The sequence below is a fragment of the Ascaphus truei genome, chromosome 2 (assembly GCF_040206685.1).
Source record: "Ascaphus truei isolate aAscTru1 chromosome 2, aAscTru1.hap1, whole genome shotgun sequence".
NCBI lineage: Eukaryota > Metazoa > Chordata > Amphibia > Anura > Ascaphidae > Ascaphus > Ascaphus truei.
The window spans coordinates 126,511,655-126,534,322 of record NC_134484.1 but is presented as its reverse complement, the minus strand read 5'-3'; the positions used below and the strand labels follow the sequence as shown (position 1 = coordinate 126,534,322).

The 22,668-nt window shown below is 42.2% G+C and overlaps 1 protein-coding gene across 1 annotated transcript in view; it reads left to right on the top strand.

The window, feature by feature from the left end:
- Positions 1-1,387: 1,387 nt before the first annotated feature.
- LOC142488132 (uncharacterized) overlaps positions 1,388-22,668 on the top strand; it is a 40,572-nt gene continuing 19,291 nt past the window's right edge. Inside the window, exons 1-2 of the mRNA XM_075588502.1 lie at positions 1,388-3,826; positions 5,043-5,555. Coding sequence (XP_075444617.1) covers positions 1,565-3,826; positions 5,043-5,555 — 2,775 coding nt within the window. The 5' untranslated portion in view covers positions 1,388-1,564. The remainder of the gene's footprint in view (positions 3,827-5,042; positions 5,556-22,668) is intronic.

Sequence of the window (22,668 nt, the reverse complement as noted above, 5' to 3'; positions counted from 1 at the left end):
CCACACAGAAACATATACAACAACACAACACCTCCGCTACCAACACACCTAGCACAATAAATCACCTCTTCCTTTCAATAACATATTTTACACAAAACATTACTATTTACACATCTGTCTAATTTATTGCACACAAACACTCAACTAACCAACACTGACACACACACTCACACACCACACACTCACTATCACATCACACACTCACTCATCCACACACACACCCCACACAATCAACAATCACACACAATAATTACATACACACACTATTCTGCCACACACACAGCCAACATTAACACAAAACAAAAACACACACAACATTTCAACACCTACACAAACGCACACCAAACACAAATAAATACCCCTCAATACTGTCACACTTTATCAATTTACAAACTTTTCACAGACCACAACCGGATGCCTTCAACACCTCGACGCTTCAACGCTGTGCCAAAACACACAATACAATCATTGGATCGAACTGCGCCTTGACACAACAACATCAGGAAGTATTTTAAACACAATCGCACTGAAACACTTCACTAACATCACACACAACACCTACCTCAACACACACATCAACAACTTTTAACAACACATCACAACTTACACACACAACACCTCTACAACACCTACAATAACGCACATCACAACAACAACACAAAACACACATCTTCACAACACAAAACATGCCACCCAAAAAACACCTTCGCAAAACAAAACATACACACCCTGACAATGAACGTGACACGCACACACAAATTAAATGTACTGCACCACACAATGCACACACCCATTTCACACACATTGAAATCCACGCACACAATGCTAACAAACAACTCACAACGGAATACACAATAGGTCAACAACAAATCCTCACAACCACAACATCAACACCAACACATTACACACAACAACATCACACACTAATTCCATTTAATACACACACAGCAGGTATATCAAACGCACAAATACACACACAGCATCCTAACACAACTACTCAACAACACACACACACACACACACAACATCACCTGCTAATGAAACACTACAGCGCCAAACACGCCTTGCACAACAAAGAGACAGAGCCAGAATCAGAAGAGCAACACAACGAGAACAACAACAACAAAAACACAGAGACACACCCACTACATCAACAGACGCTCACACTACAGAACACCAACAACGTACTACAACATCCAGACCCTCAGAGACTACAGAACAGCATGAGGCACGCCTTGCAAAAGACCAACAACGTGCTACAACATCACGAGACGCAGAGACTACAGAACAACATGAAATACGTCTGCAGAAAATGCGACTACGAGCTACAACAAGAAGAGCCACCGTGACTCCACAACAACATGAAACACGCCTTGCCAAAGACAGAACAATACGGCGCACATCAAAACAACACCAAGACACACCAACACACACAGTACAACAAGCACTACAAGACACACATACTACATGTACGCATTCAACTAATTACACTTTGCTACGTGCCGCTTTCATATATAATCCACACATACTATACCAGCAACATCCAAAGGTCAACATTGGACACATGGACACTATATGTCGCTACTGTCAAGCAAAAAAATTCCAACATGAATCAGCTGGAATGTGCTGCAGCAATGGCAAAGTTCAGCTACCACCTCTACACTCACCCCCAAATCCACTTCTTTCATACATGTCAGGGACAACTTCAGAATCTAAACATTTCCTACAAAACATACGCAAATACAACTCCTGTTTCCAAATGACATCCTTTGGTGCTACATCCATAGTTGAACAAATTGGATTTAAAAGTACTTTTAAAGTACAAGGTCAAGTTTACCACAGGGCCGGCTCTCTTCTCCCATTACCAGACCAAGATCCACAATTCTTGCAAATTTACTTCATGGGCGATGAACAACAAGAAGCTGATCAACGATGCCATTGGATACCCAATACAAGACGTGACATTGTCATCTCCTTACAAAGGATGTTACATCAACACAACCATCTCATTAACACATTCAAAACATCACTTGAACGCATGCCAACTGATGACTATCAAGTCATTATCCGAGCCGACAAAACACCAGTGGGTCAACATGAACGTCGCTTTAATGCACCTCAAATCAACGAAGTCGCTATTGTTATAGCGGGGGAACAATTTAATACACGGGACATAATTCTTCAGCGGCGCGCTCATTCACTCACACGCATTTCTGAAACACATCGCTCATATGATGCTCTTCAATACCCTCTCATACTTTGGAACGGTGACGATGGCTATCACTTCAACATCATGCAAGTACACCCAACTTCAAAGGCAAACACTAACAAAACTGTATCCGCTATGGACTTCTACGCTTACAGATTAATGATACGAGATGCATCGCAAAACCACATTTTACATTGTCGACAACTATTTCATCAGTTTATTGTTGACATGTATGCTAAAATTGAAAGTGAGCGTCTTCTATACATACGCTTACATCAAAAAAAACTACGCGTTGATCAATACATACATCTCAGGGATGCTGTTGGCAACGATGGTAACGTTGACAACATTGGAAAAATGTTCATTCTACCAGCAACATTCACGGGAAGTCCTCGACACATGCACGAATATGCTCAGGATGCTATGGCATATGTTCGCGCATATGGACGACCAGACTTTTTTATTACATTTACATGTAATCCAGCTTGGCCAGAAATAAAACAAGAACTTCAGGATGGACAGGCTCACAGTGATCGACACGACTTAATCGCAATAGTATTTCGCCAAAAACTCATCACATTAATTCACATCATCACTAAGACTTATATATTTGGACAAACACGATGCTGGATGTACTCAATAGAATGGCAGAAAAGAGGTCTTCCACATGCTCATATTCTTATATGGCTCAAAGAAAAACTACATTCCATTGACATCGATAACGTTATCTCTGCTGAGTTGCCAAATCCTCAAGAAGACCCTATACTATTTGCAATAGTCACTAAAAATATGATTCATGGACCATGTGGAAACATCAATATTCATGCACCATGTATGAAAGACGGTAAATGCACCAAACAATTCCCTAAAACATTCATTGCAGACACACAAAGTGGAGATGATGGATATCCTCAATATCGAAGACGCGCTCCCACAGACGGCGGATACACAGCAACAATTACTATTCGCAACAACAAACACATCCAAGTCGACAACAAATGGGTTGTTCCATATTGTCCACTTCTAACAAAAATTTATAACGCACACATTAATGTGGAATACTGTAATTCTGTTAAATCAATTAAATACATTTGCAAGTATGTCAACAAAGGAAGCGACATGGCCATTTTTGGAATCACAAATGAACACATCCATGACGAAGTTACACTCTACCAGCTAGGAAGATATATAAGTAGTAATGAAGCCGTTTGGAGGATTTTCGCTTTTCCCATTCACGAACGACACCCAACCGTTGTTCACCTGACTATTCATTTAGAAAATGGACAGACAGTATATTTCACACCTGCCAACGCAGAGGCACTTGCTGCTCAACCACCAAACACTACTTTAACTGCCTTCTTTCAATTATGTCAACACGACTCTTTTGCACGCACATTGCTTTATCCACAAACTCCACGATATTACACTTGGAATGCATCCACAAAACAGTTCAAGAAAAGAAAGCAGGGCACACCTGTTCCCGGAACTGATGCCCTTGCAAGTGAAGCCTTAGGGCGTGTCTACACAGTTCACCCAAACAACGCTGAATGCTTCTTTCTCAGAATTCTACTTCATACCGTTCCAGGCCCAACATCTTTCATCTGTCAACGGTCAAGTGTGTGAGACTTATCGAGAAGCTTGCCAAAAACTTGGATTACTAGAGGATGATCAACACTGGAATACTACATTAGCCGAAGCTACATTACAGTCATTGCCAACCAAAATTCGAAATCTTTTTGCCATTATCCTTACCACGTGCAACCCATCAAACCCCAACACTCTATGAAACACATATCGAGAAAGCATGAGTGAAGATATACTTCACAAAGCACAGAGACACAACCCATCACTCAATGTTACCTTTTCACCTGACATTTTCAACGAGGTACTCATATTGTTAGAAGATACATGTCTCTCTATCAATAACAAAACACTACTTCAATTAGGTCTAGAAGCTCCCCAACGTCATCATCACGATGTACTCAATACAGACCTTATGCGAGAGAAACAATACAATATTTCCATACTACAAGAATATGTTGCCACAAGAAAACCAATGTTAATTCCACAACAACTTAACACCTATGACAACATCATGCAGCACATAAACAACGAACAAGGTGCAATCCTGTTTCTTGATGCTCCAGGTGGAACAGGCAAAACATTTCTCATAAATTTACTCCTTGCAGAAATAAGAATGCACAATCATGTTGCACTTGCACTTGCATCATCTGGCATTGCAGCCACTCTTATGGATGGAGGAAGAACTGTGCACTCAGCTCTTAAATTACCAGTAAACATTGCTCATGAAGAAAACCCAACATGTAATATTACCAAGACATCTGGCCAAGCCCGTGTTCTTCAAATTTGCAAACTTATTGTTTGGGATGAGTGTACCATGGCGCATAAAAAAGCACTTGAAGCCCTTAATAGAACCTTGCAAGACTTGCGTAACAATAAACAAATAATGGGTGGCGCTGTAATTCTTTTAGCTGGTGATTTCAGACAAACACTTCCAGTCATACCACGATCCACACCAGCAGACGAACTTCATGCATGCCTTAAATCCTCTATTTTATGGCGACATGTCAAACATTATCCATTAACAACCAATATGCGAGTCCAACTTCTCGGCCACTCAAATGAACAACTTTTTGCACGCACACTTCTTCAAATAGGTGAAGGTACTTTACCTACTGACTTAACATCAGGTGAAATTGCTTTTCCCACACATTTTTGTTACATGATGACATCACTTGAAGATCTCATACATCACGTCTATCCAAATCTCTTACACAATTACACAAACCACCAGTGGCTCTGTGAAAGAGCCATCCTTGCTGCCAAAAATACTTCTGTCAATGACATCAATCATCAAATTCAAGACATTATTCCAAACACAATTACTCAATACAACTCAATCGATACAGTTGTGGATTGCGATGAAGCCGTTAACTATCCACCTGAATTCCTACACTCCCTCGAACCATCAGGGATGCCACCACATCATCTTCGCCTCAAAGTTGGAGCACCCATCATGCTACTTCGCAACCTACACACACCTAACCTTTGTAATGGAACCAGACTGTGCATAAAAACATTGATGCCCAACCTAATTGAAGCTACTATCTTAACTGGCAACGCCAAAGGCCAAGATGTCTTCATCCCCCGCATTCCACTCATTCCTACAGACATGCCTTTTACTTTCAAACGGCTACAGTTCCCCATCAAACTAGCTTTTTCTATCACCATTAACAAAGCACAAGGACAGTCCATAAAGTGCACTGGTATCAACTTAGAATCACCATGTTTCTCCCACGGCCAGTTATATGTTGCGTGCTCTAGAGTTGGATCCCCCCAACAATTGTACATCTTTGCTCCAACTGGAACTACCAAAAATGTCGTTTACAAACAAGCATTACAATGAACATTGACTTTCCTCAATTTCCATGAACTCTACATATTGCCATAAGAAATTACAAAAAAATGAAAGACACTCAATACACTACTGTCATCTTTTATTACTACATTCTTTTACAACACACACTTTAACATTACATCAAATACACTCCTCTCAACAATGGACATTCACATCTTTCAAGAAGCATTTCCAACAATAACATTTTCAAAAATAACTACCGTAACAACTAACATACACTTCAAACATTTGCCCTCATATACATGTGCTTTCTACTACTGTTGATTTACAAACACAATTCTAACTAATATTACATAACATTGGCATCACATTACAACTTTCACATACAACATTTACACATACTTATTCACACTTCACATCCCGGGCAACGCCGGGTTTCTCAGCTAGTATACAGTATATATAAAATCAAATTTATATTCTTATGCATATAAAATAAAAAACAAATAGTCGATACCATTCTGTAGCTCTGTAGCTAACGAAATGTTTTTATTTGTGCGAGCTTTCGAGATTCAGTGATCTCTTCTTCGGGCGATGTTGAAATGGATTGGCAAGAAATTTACTTTCAGGCAGGATAGCTAGGAATGTTACCTCTGTGGTTGAAGCCTAACCCTCCCCCTTTGCAGTATGTGATTTATGACTTCAGGTGTTAAATGGTCCCTGAATGTTTGTGATGTTAGAGTAAGCATGTATGTGTGTATGTATATATGTGTGTGCATATGTGTATGTGTGTATGTGCATGAACCTTAATTTATAAAGCACCCAAAGTGTATACAGCACTTTACAAAAGGTGTATGTAGAGGAGGAGTGTAAAACAATGGTGTTGGTAGGTGTTGAAATGTAAGAGGATGTTGCATTTATGTGCATTTGTGTGGTTACTATGTGGTCCCTATGGGTATAAAAGAGAAGAGTGAGCTGCTAGTTCTTGGGGATTTCAACTTCAATTGGCTTGACCCTAAAAACCACAAAATCCAGATACAAATCAAGTTGCTTAACCTATCGCAACTCATTTCCCAACCCACACGGACAAACCTGAAATCGCACAATCATTCCTTGCTAAACTGGATTCTCTCCTCAAATCCCAGCAGAATCCAATACTTTGGCATCCTTCCTGAAATTTTTAGTGACAATGCAATAGTGTACTGTGTAAGGAAAATTAAACCGCCTTAATCAAGCCCTAATGTTCTCTTTAGAACATTTAGAAACTTTAACCCACAACTGTTTCTGGCTGACCTTACCAACTGCCCTTGGCACAGAATCGATTTAATTCCCGACCCTGATTCTGCGCTCGACTATTTCCAATCCGAGTTCTTAAAACTCTGTGATACCCATGCTCCACTACGCAGAATAAGGGTATGCGGGGCCCACCTTCCATGGGTTACAACTGACCTTATAGCACTTTACCAGTTCAGGGATGCCTTGTGGAAAAGCTACAAAGTAACTGGCACTACCAAGGATCTCAATCACTACAGATGCCTGCGGAACATGTGCACAAGGCAAACAAGGCATGCAAAAGCACAATATTACTCTGACAATCTCCACCAGAATACATCAAAGCCATCTAACTTCTGGAAAGTTATCAACAATATATTCCAGACTTCTAACCATCAACAACCAAGTAATATCAATAAGGGGGATATTACTCTGACAAATCCCACTGACATTGCAAATGTATTCAATGACTACTTTGTGGGGTGTGCTACTAACTAATTAGTGAAATGCAACCCAAACCACAAACATGAATCTCATCTTGGGAGTACCTATAGCCCCACCCCCTCCCAACACTGCCCACAATTTTCAATTTGGCACAGTATCTGAAGAGGAGATTACACAAGCGCTCCTCAAATTAAAACTAAGCAGCCAATGTGGACCTGACTTACAACAATCTAGGTTCCAAAGACTTGGTGACCCAGCCATTGCCAAACCAATTGCTTCCATAGTCAACTCTAACCTGTTTGCAGGCCATATCCCTAAGACCTGGAAAACTACCAGAGTTTTCCCAATCTTCAAAGGTGGGGACAAAAACACTGTCTCAAACTACAGGCCAATCTCCCTTCTCCCAATCCTATCCAAAGTCAAGGAAAAATGTGGCCACTCCCAATTAAGCGAATACTATACCAAGACAAATTTCCCTAGCCAATTCCAATCTGGCTTTTGACCCAAACACTCCACCGTAACTATCCTGCTAAAAGTCTGCAATTAAATCCAGTGTGGAATGGAACGGGGACAACTCATTGGTGCAATATTCTTAGATTTTGCAAAGACTTTTGATACTGTTGATCATGCTATCCTGATTAACAAACTCCAGATGCATTTATGTGCATTTGTGTGGTTACTATGTGGTCCCTATGGGTATAAAAGAGAAGAGTGAGCTGCTAGTTCTTGGGGATTTCAACTTCAATTGGCTTGACCCTAAAAACCACAAAATCCAGATACAAATCAAGTTGCTTAACCTATCGCAACTCATTTCCCAACCCACACGGACAAACCTGAAATCGCACAATCATTCCTTGCTAAACTGGATTCTCTCCTCAAATCCCAGCAGAATCCAATACTTTGGCATCCTTCCTGAAATTTTTAGTGACCATGCAATAGTGTACTGTGTAAGGAAAATTAAACCGCCTTAATCAAGCCCTAATGTTCTCTTTAGAACATTTAGAAACTTTAACCCACAACTGTTTCTGGCTGACCTTACCAACTGCCCTTGGCACAGAATCGATTTAATTCCCGACCCTGATTCTGCGCTCGACTATTTCCAATCCGAGTTCTTAAAACTCTGTGATACCCATGCTCCACTACGCAGAATAAGGGTATGCGGGGCCCACCTTCCATGGGTTACAACTGACCTTATAGCACTTTACCAGTTCAGGGATGCCTTGTGGAAAAGCTACAAAGTAACTGGCACTACCAAGGATCTCAATCACTACAGATGCCTGCGGAACATGTGCACAAGGCAAACAAGGCATGCAAAAGCACAATATTACTCTGACAATCTCCACCAGAATACATCAAAGCCATCTAACTTCTGGAAAGTTATCAACAATATATTCCAGACTTCTAACCATCAACAACCAAGTAATATCAATAAGGGGGATATTACTCTGACAAATCCCACTGACATTGCAAATGTATTCAATGACTACTTTGTGGGGTGTGCTACTAACTAATTAGTGAAATGCAACCCAAACCACAAACATGAATCTCATCCTGGGAGTACCTATAGCCCCACCCCCTCCCAACACTGCCCACAATTTTCAATTTGGCACAGTATCTGAAGAGGAGATTACACAAGCGCTCCTCAAATTAAAACTAAGCAGCCAATGTGGACCTGACTTACAACAATCTAGGTTCCAAAGACTTGGTGACCCAGCCATTGCCAAACCAATTGCTTCCATAGTCAACTCTAACCTGTTTGCAGGCCATATCCCTAAGACCTGGAAAACTACCAGAGTTTTCCCAATCTTCAAAGGTGGGGACAAAAACACTGTCTCAAACTACAGGCCAATCTCCCTTCTCCCAATCCTATCCAAAGTCAAGGAAAAATGTGGCCACTCCCAATTAAGCGAATACTATACCAAGACAAATTTCCCTAGCCAATTCCAATCTGGCTTTTGACCCAAACACTCCACCGTAACTATCCTGCTAAAAGTCTGCAATTAAATCCAGTGTGGAATGGAACGGGGACAACTCATTGGTGCAATATTCTTAGATTTTGCAAAGACTTTTGATACTGTTGATCATGCTATCCTGATTAACAAACTCCAGAGCTCTGGAATAGGGAAACATGCTTTAAACTGGTTTCAGTCCTACCTATCAGGTAGATCCCAACAGTGTCCATCTCAGGCTCTAACTCCAATCCCCTGGATATCACATGTGGAGTCCTGCAATGATCTGTTCTGGGACCCCTACTCTTCTCAGTGTTCATCAATGATTTTCCCCCAGCTTGTAAGGAAGCTTCAATACACGTGTATGCAGATGACACAATCCTATATGCACACAGCCATAGCCTCTCCAACCTTCAACACATAATTCAATTTGACTTTTTGAGACTCGGAAACTGGATTTCCCAAAACAAACTGTTTTAAAACACTGACAAGACTGTAACAATGGTATTTGGGACCAAGACTAAATTTTTAAAGCTTCCAGTGACTGAGCTCCAGATCAGAACCAACGCTAACACCACCCTAACTCCTGTTACTAGTTTTAAATACCTGGGCATATGGTTTGACTCCCACTTAACATTCGGAATGTACATTGATAACCTGACATCCACAACCTATGCCAAACTAGGTGTACTTTACAGGAACAAATCCTCCCTAAGCCTGCTGGTCAGAAAGCGTATCGCACAGCAGATGCTAATGCCAATTATGGACTATGGAGACATAGTATATGGCTCAGCACCCCAAACCCACCTTTGCAAACTTGACACCCTCTACAATTTAATTTGTCCTTTGTTCTCCAATGCAACTACAACACACATCACTGCGTAATGCTCAAAGAATTAGATTGGTCAACATTCGAGTCTAGGTGCAATGTTCACCTTTCCTGTCTTGCCTTCATATACTTTCTGGGCAAGCTATCCATCTATTTGAACAAGCTCCTCACCCCTCATGCAGCACTTATCATCTGAGATCAGACTCCAAAAGACTATTCATGGTCCCAAGGCTCAACAAAGTATCAAGCCGCTCCTCCTTCTCTTACCATCCACCCCAGAACTGGAACAACCTACCGAAGACTCTCACATTCCCCCATCAGTTTAAATTCTTTCAAAACTAAGGCTGTCTCACATTTTAATCTGGTCTGTAACTGTTTCATAAACCTGTAATATACATCTTCTTTAACTGTGCATGCAATGTATTGTATATTTCATTCCTGTTCATTGTTTATTCTCCTGTTCATTTATGTAACTGTATTTGTAACTATGTATTATTTGTCATTTTAACTCTATGCCCAGGACATACTTGAAAACGAGAGGTAACTCTCAATGTATTACTTATGTAATAATCCCTGAAGAACAGGGCATTATTTGCCAGTAATGCCCTGTTCTGAGGGGATTATTACTATTATAGGCTAAATGTAGGCTTATTTCATAAATAATAGACACTTTTGTATAGTTAATAGATTTTTTTATTCAAATAAAATGGTAAATACATGAAACCACCTCTTTATACTCTTGCACTGCAGATATCTATATACACACTGCCGCCCCCTCTGTGTACACACACACACACACACACACACACACACACACACACACACACACACACACACACACACACACACACACACACACACACACACACACACACACACACACACACACACACACACACACACACACACACACAGCAGCTCACACACAAACTGCTGCTACACACACACACAAACACAAAACAGCACAACACACACAACACAGTACCTCTTCACACACACACATACTGGAGCTCTAGACACACAACACAGCACCTCCTTTACACTCACAACACAGCACCTCTACACACACAGCAGCTCTACACACACACACAAACTCTGCTGCTAAACACACATGCTACACCCATAAACACTGCTACTGACACACACACACACACACACACACTGGAGCTCTATACACACACTCACACACACATCATCTCTACACTCACACAAACTGCTGCTACACATACAACAGCACAACACACACACTGCAGCCACATTAAAAAATGCAGCCACTTACTAAACTGTGCACTCTCCCCCGCAGCTCTACACACAACACAGCACAACACCTCTACACCCCCCCCCCCCACACACACACACAACACTGCACCTCTATACACAACACTTGCTTTGCAGTCTCTCTCTCCCCCCTCCCCCAATTCAACTGAATCTGCTCAGAAAATCTCAGTCAGCTCGGGAGTGGTAGGAGTCAAACCGTGGCTGATACTTTTTGACCAATCCCCTGCCATGTCTCCGAGCTTTTACTTAATTCAAACCAATCCCCTGCCCTGTCTCAGCTGTTCTGAAAGCTGATTGGCTGGAAATAAACAGATTGAAAACTGCATTTTGCAAGCTGCTGAAATTCAGTGCATTACTGTGGATAATGCCCAGAATGTTAACCAATCAGGGAGCAAGGTTTTCAATAATGCCCTGAATTTTACTGCTTTAGCCTATAATTCCTGGTAAAACATTTTATAAATAAATAAATAAATAAATAAAGGGATAGAATTACATGGTACACTTGTATGCGTAAGAGGCAGGTGTGTGTGCATTCATACAGTTCAGTATTCATACACATGGGCCTTAGCAATTGTGAGAGGAGAGTTCTTTTGTGTAGTGGCTCATGAAGCTGCAGTCTCGGTATAGGCCACTGATGAGTTTCCGAAATAGTTTCATAAATTTGTATTCATGCAACCATCTCTCTTTCAGTGTTCTGAGATTACCTTTGAATATGACCACCTAAAGATCGTTCATTTTATGGGCAGAGTCAGAGAAATGTTTGCCGACAGGACTGTCTCTTGTTCCACATGTGATGCTCTGGCGATTCTTTCTCTTGTTTAGCCTCTTTCCCATCTCACCTATGTAGTAGCAGCCTACTGGGCATTTCATGCACATTATAAGGTACTCAATGTTGCTGGAGGAAAAGGTGAACCTTCCTTTGATTTTGTACTCCAGATTCCTGCATAACAACACAAAAAATATGTGCTTGATAGCACTAATCTCTACAAGAACTATATCATATATGCAGCAATATACAGTGAGTGAAAAAATGTTAACAGGGCAGCCAGGGATAACTGGTGTGAACAACATCAGATGGAACAAAGGGAATACAAATACAAACCAGCGCCCACAGTTTTGATAAAGTCCAATAAGTCCAATGGGGGAAATTCAATAGGTTAAATAGGATGTGGAATTCCAATCAATTGATCCATGACATGTGGACAGATAAAAAGAAAATTATCATAGTGTATACTGTAAATCAGGCCTGCACAACACGCGGCCCGCGGACCGCATGCGGCCCGCCGGCACTCATTGTGCGGCCCGCGGCGGCGGCAGCTGCTTTCCCCCCTCCTCCTCCTCCCAAGCCCCCTTTCCCTGCCCCCGTGAGCCGAGCCCGCTCTCCCCTTCCTCCCCGGGGGAGCCGAGCCCGCTCTCAAGTGCGGCACTTCCGGTGCCAGCTGCTTGCGAGCGAACGCGTGCAGTCCCGCCGTGATTGGAGGTGAGGAGGTGATGTGCAAGGGGGGGTGATGTGCAAGGGGGGGTGATGTGCAAGGGGAGGGGGGGTGATGTGCAAGGAGAGGGGGTGATGTGCAAGGGGAGGGGTGATGTGCAAGGGCGGGGTGAGGGGAAGGGGGGGTGATGTGCAGGGGGGGTGATGTGAAGGGGGAGGTGAAGTGCAGGGGGGGTGATGTGAAGGGGGGGTGATGTGCACGAAGGGTTATGTGAGGTGCAGGGGGTTATGTGAGGTGCAGGGGGTGAGGTGCAGGGGGTTGATTGGAGGTGCAGGGGGTGATTGGAGGTGCAGGGGGGTTGATTGGAGGTGCAGAGGGGGGGGTGATTGGAGGTGCAGAGGGGGGTGATTGGAGGTGTAGGGGGGTCATTGTAGGTGCAGGGGGGTCATTGTAGGTGCAGGGGGTCATTGGAGGTGCAGGGGGGGAGAATGATGTGAGGTGCAGGGGGGAGAATGGTGTGAGGTGCACGGGGGAGAGGGATGTGAGGTGCAGGGGGGGTGGGATGTGTGTGGTGTGCAGGGGGGTATTGTGTGTTTGATGTGGAGGAGGAGTATTATGTGTGTGGGTGAGGGGGAGAGATGGGGGTATGAGAGATAGATGGGGAGTATCGCAAAGGTTGATAGTGAGGGGTGCTGGGGGAGATATATGAGGATGATGATGAGAGGTGCTGGAGGAGAGATGATGATGATGATGATTTTACTTGTGCGGCCCCAAATTTTTCCTTGGAGCAGTTCGGCCCTTCTCACTTAACGAGTTGTGCAGGCCTCCTGTAAATCATATATTATTTACAATACAAACAACATGAAAGACAAACAACATAGAACTACAGATACACAGAAGCTGAAAGACTAAACAATTTATTAAAACAAAAGGAGCCTGCTTCACCGGGTCGTCAAGGGGTTAAAATCCAAAATCCTAATTACAGCAGGGCCAGATAGCATGCACGTCTGAGACCAAACAGGGGTGGTTGCCAGGTGTAGATCAAGTCCTTCGTTGACGCTCCGATGTGCAGGATGGTGACACAACACTCCCTCCAGCTTCAGGGGATTCCCAGGTGAATGAAGGGGACACGGAGCCAGACAGCTACTCAGCTCCACAGCCGAGTGCAGGGGACTTCTCACACGATGACGACACTTCCTGGGTGGGAGGTGGCGGCGGATGGTGCACAGCGTGTGGTAGGCAGTCTTGGCGAGGAGCACACAGATTCCTGCGTGGTATTTGTCTAGTGCCCACTGTGTGAAGCATTGCTCAGGTTTTGTATCTTGCGTCCTGGCATGGTCTTGTCCCGCATTCAGTTATATTGTTGAATACTTTACTTCTCACCATAATTTCCTTGAGATTATGAGGTTGTCTGTAAGATAATAAGAGTGTTTCAGGGAAGACCTGTGTCAGTCTTGTATCTTCCTGGAGAATGTGTTGTAGTTACCTGGCGATCTTGCGTAGGGCTTCTAAATGTGGGTTATATGTGACCACTAAATATACCCTGTTGCCTCTCTCTTTCTTTCTGTATTCAAAGAGATCAAGGGCCTCATGCAGTAAGCCCCGATAAGGCTTTTTCGGCATTTTATTGCCGTTTTTTGCCCTCCTGATTCAGTAAGCCCCGATAAGTGGGAATTATCGGCAACTTTTCTTCCGAAAAAAAATTTTTCGCCACCCGGCTGCCGATAAGCCACTTATCGGGACTTTTTTTTCCCGCCTGAATTCAGTATGCCCCGATCAGCTTTTCGGTGCTGATCGGCAGGCCAGATTGGAGATTTTATGGCCAATCCAGCCCGCCAACTAAAGTTGGCAACTTGCTGAAGGAGAAGCATCGGCAAGGGCGACACTTAGGATAAATCAGCCCTTTTTCCTGCCTGTGATTGATGCTGGGGGTCTCCGGAGCTGATACCCGCACCGGAGCCCCCCGGCATGCATCCGAGGCAGGAAAAAGGCATTTAAAAGCCACTTCATTACCTTAGCGGCTAACCGCTAAGGTAATGAAGGGGTTAACCCACCGTGCCAGCGTTATTGTGGGTAGCGGGGATGGGTGAGGGGGGTATTTGGCCCTGGGTGTGAGTTTAGGACTTGCGGGGGGGATGCGGGGGCACTTAACCCCTTCACGACCGTAGCGGTTAATACCGCTACGGTCCTGAAGGGGTTAAGGCCTCCCGCTACCCACCCGCAAGCCCTAAACAACCACCGTTGGGGCTAATGCCCCCTTCACACACCCCCACTACCCACAATAATAAAAAAAACACACACCAGCCCCACAATAACGAATTAAATAAATAATTAAATAATTATATATATATATATATATATATATATATATATATATATATATATATACCCAACAACACCTATACCCCCCTAACATACAGTATATTAATGGGCAGAATGACTATTATCCACAAATGGATAATAGTGCAGTTGTCCATTTACAATACATACACAACAATAAAGACTTTAAATACATATAGCACTCACCCATGTCCCACTGCCACGATGAAGGCCATCCTCATCTTCATCCTGCCCATGCCCCATCCGCTTCTGCAAAACAAACACAAGAATTACAACATCCAAATTAATGTCCCCTAACCCCTTAATCACCATAGCGGTTATTAACCGCTACAGTTATTAAGGGGTTAAGCCACCATCACCCACATACCCTCCCCCACAAAGCCCCCCAACCACCCTCACCCAATACCCACAGGGGAGTCCTACCAAATACCCTTGGGCCTAATACCCCCTCCCCCAGCACATACAGTACAATAATGTGCCAAATAACTATTATCCACATAGGGATAATACATTATTTGGCCATTATTAAACACATTCAATACCGTTAAAATGTAAAGAAAATTGAACTAACCTCATCAATAAGAAGTCTCCGTCGCCAGCATCATCCTTGGGGTCCGTTGCCAACATTAGTAATAGCCACAACATTTGAATATCATTAACATAACACTGAACCCCTTAATCACCTTATCGGGTACTAACCTGAAAGGTAATTAAGGGGTGAAGCCATCCTGCGATGCCTACAACAGTTATGCATAACATCCTCAGTGAAATAAAAACCAATTGCCTAACCAAATTCCATTTAATCATTCAATCTGTAGGCTCACATGCCTCATAAAACATTGCATTTACAGTGTATACATGTAGCATAACATGTAAACTGCATGTACACGCTGCAAATCAATGTTAACAATACAATAATCTCACTCAAATCGCCATACATCACAAGAAGTATATTATTTAATCCAATAAACTCACCATCAATGAATTACCACACATCACTTACATCCCTAAACAATTAAAATACCATCCATACCAATTACACAATGAACTAAAGCTATCCTAACAGAGAACAACTTCAAAACATAGTCAAAAGTACACCAACAATTACAATATACTAAAGCAAGGCTTTCCATATCCTACTGTACGGCCTGGAAGCCCAAAACTTACATCTGTCTAAAAATAAAATACATTTAGCACACATCAATGCATAGCCACAATGATTAACAATACAGAATTAGAAGCTTTAACAACACTATCATTTCTTACCCTGTATATATATCTGTACACATACATACAGACATACATACAGTGGGAAGAAATGATATGCATTATAAAAAATGAAAACATGAAAAAGCAACAAAAAAAACAGTTACATTAAGTATATTTCTTTTTTTAACTTACCATTACTTGCCCCCACCGACTCCCGTTGATCAGCTTACTCAGGAACCAATCCACGACACCATCCACGACACAATCCACGACACAATCCAGGAACAAATCCACGAACCAAACCAGGAACCAATCCAAGAACAAGTGCAGGAACCAATCCAAGAACAAGTGCAGGAACCAATCCAGGAAGCAAGCCACGAAGAAATCCACGAAACAATCCACGACACGATCCAGGAACAGGAACCCATAAAAGAAAAAAACATAACAAATTAAACATTAAAATAATAAAACATGACAATCAAGGGTTGTACTAGTTTTATTCTTAGTGAATCTGTATTAAATACCTTGTTCCGGGGTCTTCTTGACGTCCGGTGCCACGCCCTGGTCTTCAATCATCAGGAGGAGGTCCGTCCTCCTCGGCATCTGCCTTCAAAATGAGACGACATAGGCTTTTAAAGGCCTATGACGTCACATTTGTCGTCATATGGTTCCCACGGCCCTGATTGGGCCGTGAAAACCATGTGTTTTGGCCGATATAAAAAAATTGATGACGTCACTTACAGGCAATGCCAGCACAGCCAATCAGAATGGCTTTGCTGCTATTGCCTTTAAGAAAACGTCATGAAATGACACATGGCCGGACTCACATGGTAAGCCAGCCAATCAGAGCGTGGGAACTCCATCCCTACTCTGATTGGCTAGCTTACCATGTGAGTCCGGCCATGTGTCATTTCATGACGTTTTCTTAAAGGCAATAGCAGCAAAGCCATTCTGATTGGCTGTGCTGGCATTGCCTTTAAGTGACGTCATCAATTTTTTTACATCGGCCAAAACACATGGTTTTCACGGCCCAATCAGGGCCGTGGGAACCATATGACGACAAATGTGACGTCATAGGCCTTTAAAAGCCTATGTCGTCTCATTTTGAAGGCAGATGCCGAGGAGGACGGACCTCCTCCTGAAGATTGAAGACCAGGGCGTGGCACCGGACGTCAAGAAGACCCCGGAACAAGGTATTTTAATACAGATTCACTAAGAATAAAACTAGTACAACCCTTGATTGTCATGTTTTATTATTTTAATGTTTAATTTGTTATGTTTTTTTCTTTTATGGGTTCCTGTTCCTGGATCGTGTCGTGGATTGTTTCGTGGATTTCTTCGTGGCTTGCTTCCTGGATTGGTTCCTGCACTTGTTCTTGGATTGGTTCCTGCACTTGTTCTTGGATTGGTTCCTGGTTTGGTTCGTGGATTTGTTCCTGGATTGTGTCATGGATGGTGTCGTGGATGGTGTCGTGGATTGGTTCGTGAGTAAGCTGATCAACGGGAGTCGGTGGGGGCAAGTAATGGTAAGTTAAATAAAGAAATGTACTTAATGTAACTGTTTTTTTTGTTGCTTTTTCATGTTTTCATTTTTTATAATGCATATCATTTCTTCCCACTGTATGTATGTCTGTATGTATGTGTACAGATATATATACAGGGTAAGAAATGATAGTGTTGTTAAAGCTTCTAATTCTGTATTGTTAATCATTGTGGCTATGCATTGATGTGTGCTAAATGTATTTTATTTTTAAACAGATGTAAGTTTTGGGCTTCCAGGCCGTACAGTAGGATATGGAAAGCCTTGCTTTAGTATATTGTAATTGTTGGTGTACTTTTGACTATGTTTTGAAGTTGTTCTCTGTTAGGATAGCTTTAGTTCATTGTGTAATTGGTATGGATGGTATTTTAATTGTTTAGGGATGTAAGTGATGTGTGGTAATTCATTGATGGTGAGTTTATTGGATTAAATAATATACTTCTTGTGATGTATGGCAATTTGAGTGAGATTATTGTATTGTTAACATTGATTTGCAGCGTGTACATGCAGTTTACATGTTATGCTACAGTACATGTATACACTGTAAATGCAATGTTTTATGAGGCATGTGAGCCTACAGATTGAATGATTAAATGGAATTTGGTTAGGCAATTGGTTTTTATTTCACTGAGGATGTTATGCATAACTGTTGTAGGCATTGCAGGATGGCTTCACCCCTTAATTACCTTTCAGGTTAGTACCCGATAAGGTGATTAAGGGGTTCAGTGTTATGTTAATGATATTCAAATGTTGTGGCTATTTATAATGTTGGCAACGGACCCCAAGGATGATGCTGGCGACGGAGACTTCTTATTGATGAGGTTAGTACAATTTTCTTTACATTTTAACGGTATTGAATGTGTTTAATAATGGCCAAATAATGTATTATCCCTATGTGGATAATAGTTATTTGGCACATTATTGTACTGTATGTGCTGGGGGAGGGGGTATTAGGCCCAAGGGTATTTGGTAGGACTCCCCTGTGGGTATTGGGTGAGGGTGGTTGGGGGGCTTTGTGGGGGAGGGTATGTGGGTGATGGTGGCTTAACCCCTTAATAACTGTAGCGGTTAATAACCGCTATGGTGATTAAGGGGTTAGGGGACATTAATTTGGATGTTGTAATTCTTGTGTTTGTTTTGCAGAAGCGGATGGGGCATGGGCAGGATGAAGATGAGGATGGCCTTCATCGTGGCAGTGGGACATGGGTGAGTGCTATATGTATTTAAAGTCTTTATTGTTGTGTATGTATTGTAAATGGACAACTGCACTATTATCCATTTGTGGATAATAGTCATTCTGCCCATTACTATACTGTATGTTGTGTATTGCTGCTATGTTTATTGGGGGCATTTGTCCCCAATAAACATGCTACTATGCGTTAACCCCTTCATTGCCTTAGCGGCTATCCGCTATGGTAATGAAGCAGCATTAATGTATTTTAATAATATTGTGCGGAAGCAGGAGGCCCCCTGAGCTGAAGCGCATTTATTTGTGGCTCAGAGACCCCCTGCCTCCCGAGTTACAGGCCCCGGTTTGGGCCATCGGTTACAGTGTGGACGCCATGTTTATTGCGGGGACGCTATAAACATGGCGGCGACACTGCCACCCGATGACACATACCGGGGCCTTTAACTCGGGAAGCAGGGGGTCCCTGCTCCACAAAGCAATGCGGTTCAGCTCAGGGGACCCCCTGCTCACTGTACAGTATAATTAAAAAGACATTCATGCTGCTTCATTACCGTTGCACATAGCCGCCAAGGTAAGGAACGAGTCTTTATTGATGTGTGTGTGTTTTATTTATACTGTACATGTGCAGAGGGTCTCCGGAGCAGAACCGCGTTGGTTTGAGGTCCGGGGACCCCCTGCCCCCCGAGATACAGGCCCCTTTATGGGGTGCCGGTATCCCTCTGGTTTGTTTACAGGTCGCGGTCACGTGATCGGGACCTTTAAACGCCGAGGGATACCGGCACCTCATAAAGGGGCCTGTATCTCGGGGGGCAGGGGGTCCCCGGACCTCAAACCAACGCGGTTCAGCTCCGAAGACCCCCTGCACATGTACACTATGAATAAAAGTTGTTTTTAAATACTTTTTTTGGTGCCGATGTTTGCGCTGAGAGAGCGGCTTGTCTCTCTCAGCTGCAAACATCTATCGGCACCAAAGGCCTATCGGGAGCCTTATCGGGAGCCAGGCTGTATCGCCACAGGTCATCGGCAGCTTTGCTTTCGCAGTGCTTCAGCAGGGATCGGAAGGATTCGGCCCTTACTGAATACTGCGAGGGCAAATCGCCCAAAAAAAACATTTTCGCAATTCGTGCCGAAAATTTTGTATCGGGGCTTACTGCATGAGGCCCCAAGTCATGTGTTCCTAGCTGTCCTGTTTGAAAGTACATTTCTTGGCTAAATCCACTTTAACATCACCCAAAGAAGACATCACTACAGGCATACCCCGCTTTAACATACTCAATGGGACCGGAGCATGTATGTAAAGTGAAAGTGAAGCACTACCTTTTTTCCACTTATTGATGCATGTACTGTACTGCAATCATCATATACGTGCATAACTGATGTAAATAAGGCATTTGTAACAGGCTCTATAGTCTCCCCGCTTGCGCACAGCTTTGGTACAGGTAGGGAGCCGGTATTGCTGTTCAGGACGTGATGACAGGCGCATGCACGAGCTGCCGTTTGCTTATTGGGCGCTATGTCCTTACTCGCGAGTGTACTTAAAGTGAGTGTACTTAAAGCGGGGTATGCCTGTATATCTTAAAATCTCGCACAAATAAAAGCATCTAGTTAGCCACAGAACGGTATCGACTATTTAGTTTTGATTATTAAGCTTGGCTAACACAGTACAGATACCTGTACAACTATATATATATATATATATATATATATATATATATATATATATATATATATATATATATATATATATATATACCAACTGTCTGTGCACACATCAGCATATGAATCTATTTTGAGCTTTTATTATTGATGATTCTGACCGGCCGGTCCAAGTGCTAGGAGGCAATTTAGTTGCCTCCACTCTTTAGGGTTTGGGTCTCTGTGTGTGCATATAGTAGCCTATACATAGTTACTTCTGACACATTAACCTCTTCACTACTTCTGGTTTTTCACACATTAGTTTACAGCTTTTATACCAGCTTATTTGTGATCTGTTGAATGTGTTCATACTTATGTCTGTAACTTCATGTATTTTCAATTCATTAGTGTTCAGTAGCAATCAGTCCTTGGTACACTGTGGATCCTTTTTATTATATATTTTGTTATATGTGTTTAATAAATTTTGATATCTTTTGTATGCTAGAGTGCTAATCTGGGATTCTTTTTTCTTTGTCATGTTCATTTTTATATATATATATATATATATATATATATATATATATATATATATATATATATGGACGAACACAAAGAAAAAGGACTGAGCTGCGCCTCTGCAAATGGTTGTAGATATATAGTGTGACTCACTAGGAGTAAAAACTCTGTGAATTAGGTGTATATAAACAAATTGAAATATGACAATAAAAATGAAAAAAATATATAAAAATGAAAAGTATATATGAAAAGCAAAATGAATGATAAATCAATTATAATAGAACAAAACCTAAAACCAAGCTAACAATAAAAACCAAATATAAATACTCATACAGCAAATAAATATCTCCACAAATAGGGAAAAAAAGAGAGGTATAAAAACCAGTCCTCAAATAGTCCAATGAATCCAATAAGTTCTGGTATAGAGGGTCTCCGGCTGCTCTCAAAGTGGACAAACCACATCCACAGGGAATCTAGAAGAAAAGGGGGAAGAGAGAGCGCACACCCATAGCGTAAAATGTAAAATTTAATGAGGGGAAGGGAGGGAGGGGAATAAGAATTGCACTTAAAAGGTACAATATAAAAAAGCATTCTGTGATATATGGTGGTGATTATATATCACAGAATGCTTTTTTATATTGTACCTTTGTAAGTGCAATTCTTATTCCCCTCCCTCCCTTCCCCTCATTAAATTTTACATTTTACGCTATGGGTGTGCGCTCTCTCTTCCCCCTTTTCATATATATATATATAAAATATATATATATATATGTGTGTGTGTGTGTGTGTGTGTGTGTGTGTGTGTGTGTGTGTGTGTGTGTGTGTGTGTGTGTGTGTGTGTGTGTGTGTGTGTGTGTGTGTGTGTGTGTAACAAAATGCTTTCCCAGCAAGGAAAGCAAAGAAAGAGCACTCTAATAATTTCATGCAAAAAACTGTATTAGAAAACAGCACACATGCAAACCGACGTTTCGGTCCGCAAAGGATCTTCTTCAGCACTTCAAAGTCTTCCCCATGGCGGGATAAGCTTGCTCATTTTGGTCTGACTAGCCTGAAGACTACCTGGAGCAGAGCAATAGAAATGAAGGTGCACCATCCAGAAAGCCTGGGACGAGTGGAGCATGATACTGTAGTGCCGACCCTTATTCTAACACAAACCAATGGCAATCGCCAAAAAGACCCAGGTACATGCTGGGTACATGCTGGGTCATGTTTAAGGCAAGTTTAAGGCATTTCTGCATTGACTAATGGCCCATAATATTAACAGCGGGGGTCCCTGGCAGTCCCATTCAAACTGAATGGGACTGCCAGGGACCCCTGCTGTGTTAATCCGATGTGTAATTAGTCAATGCAGAAATGTCTTAAACTTGCCTTAAACTAGCCAGGTTACACCAAGCATGTACCCAGCATGTAACTGGGCTTGTTTAAAGCAAACCTTAGAATACTCGTTGT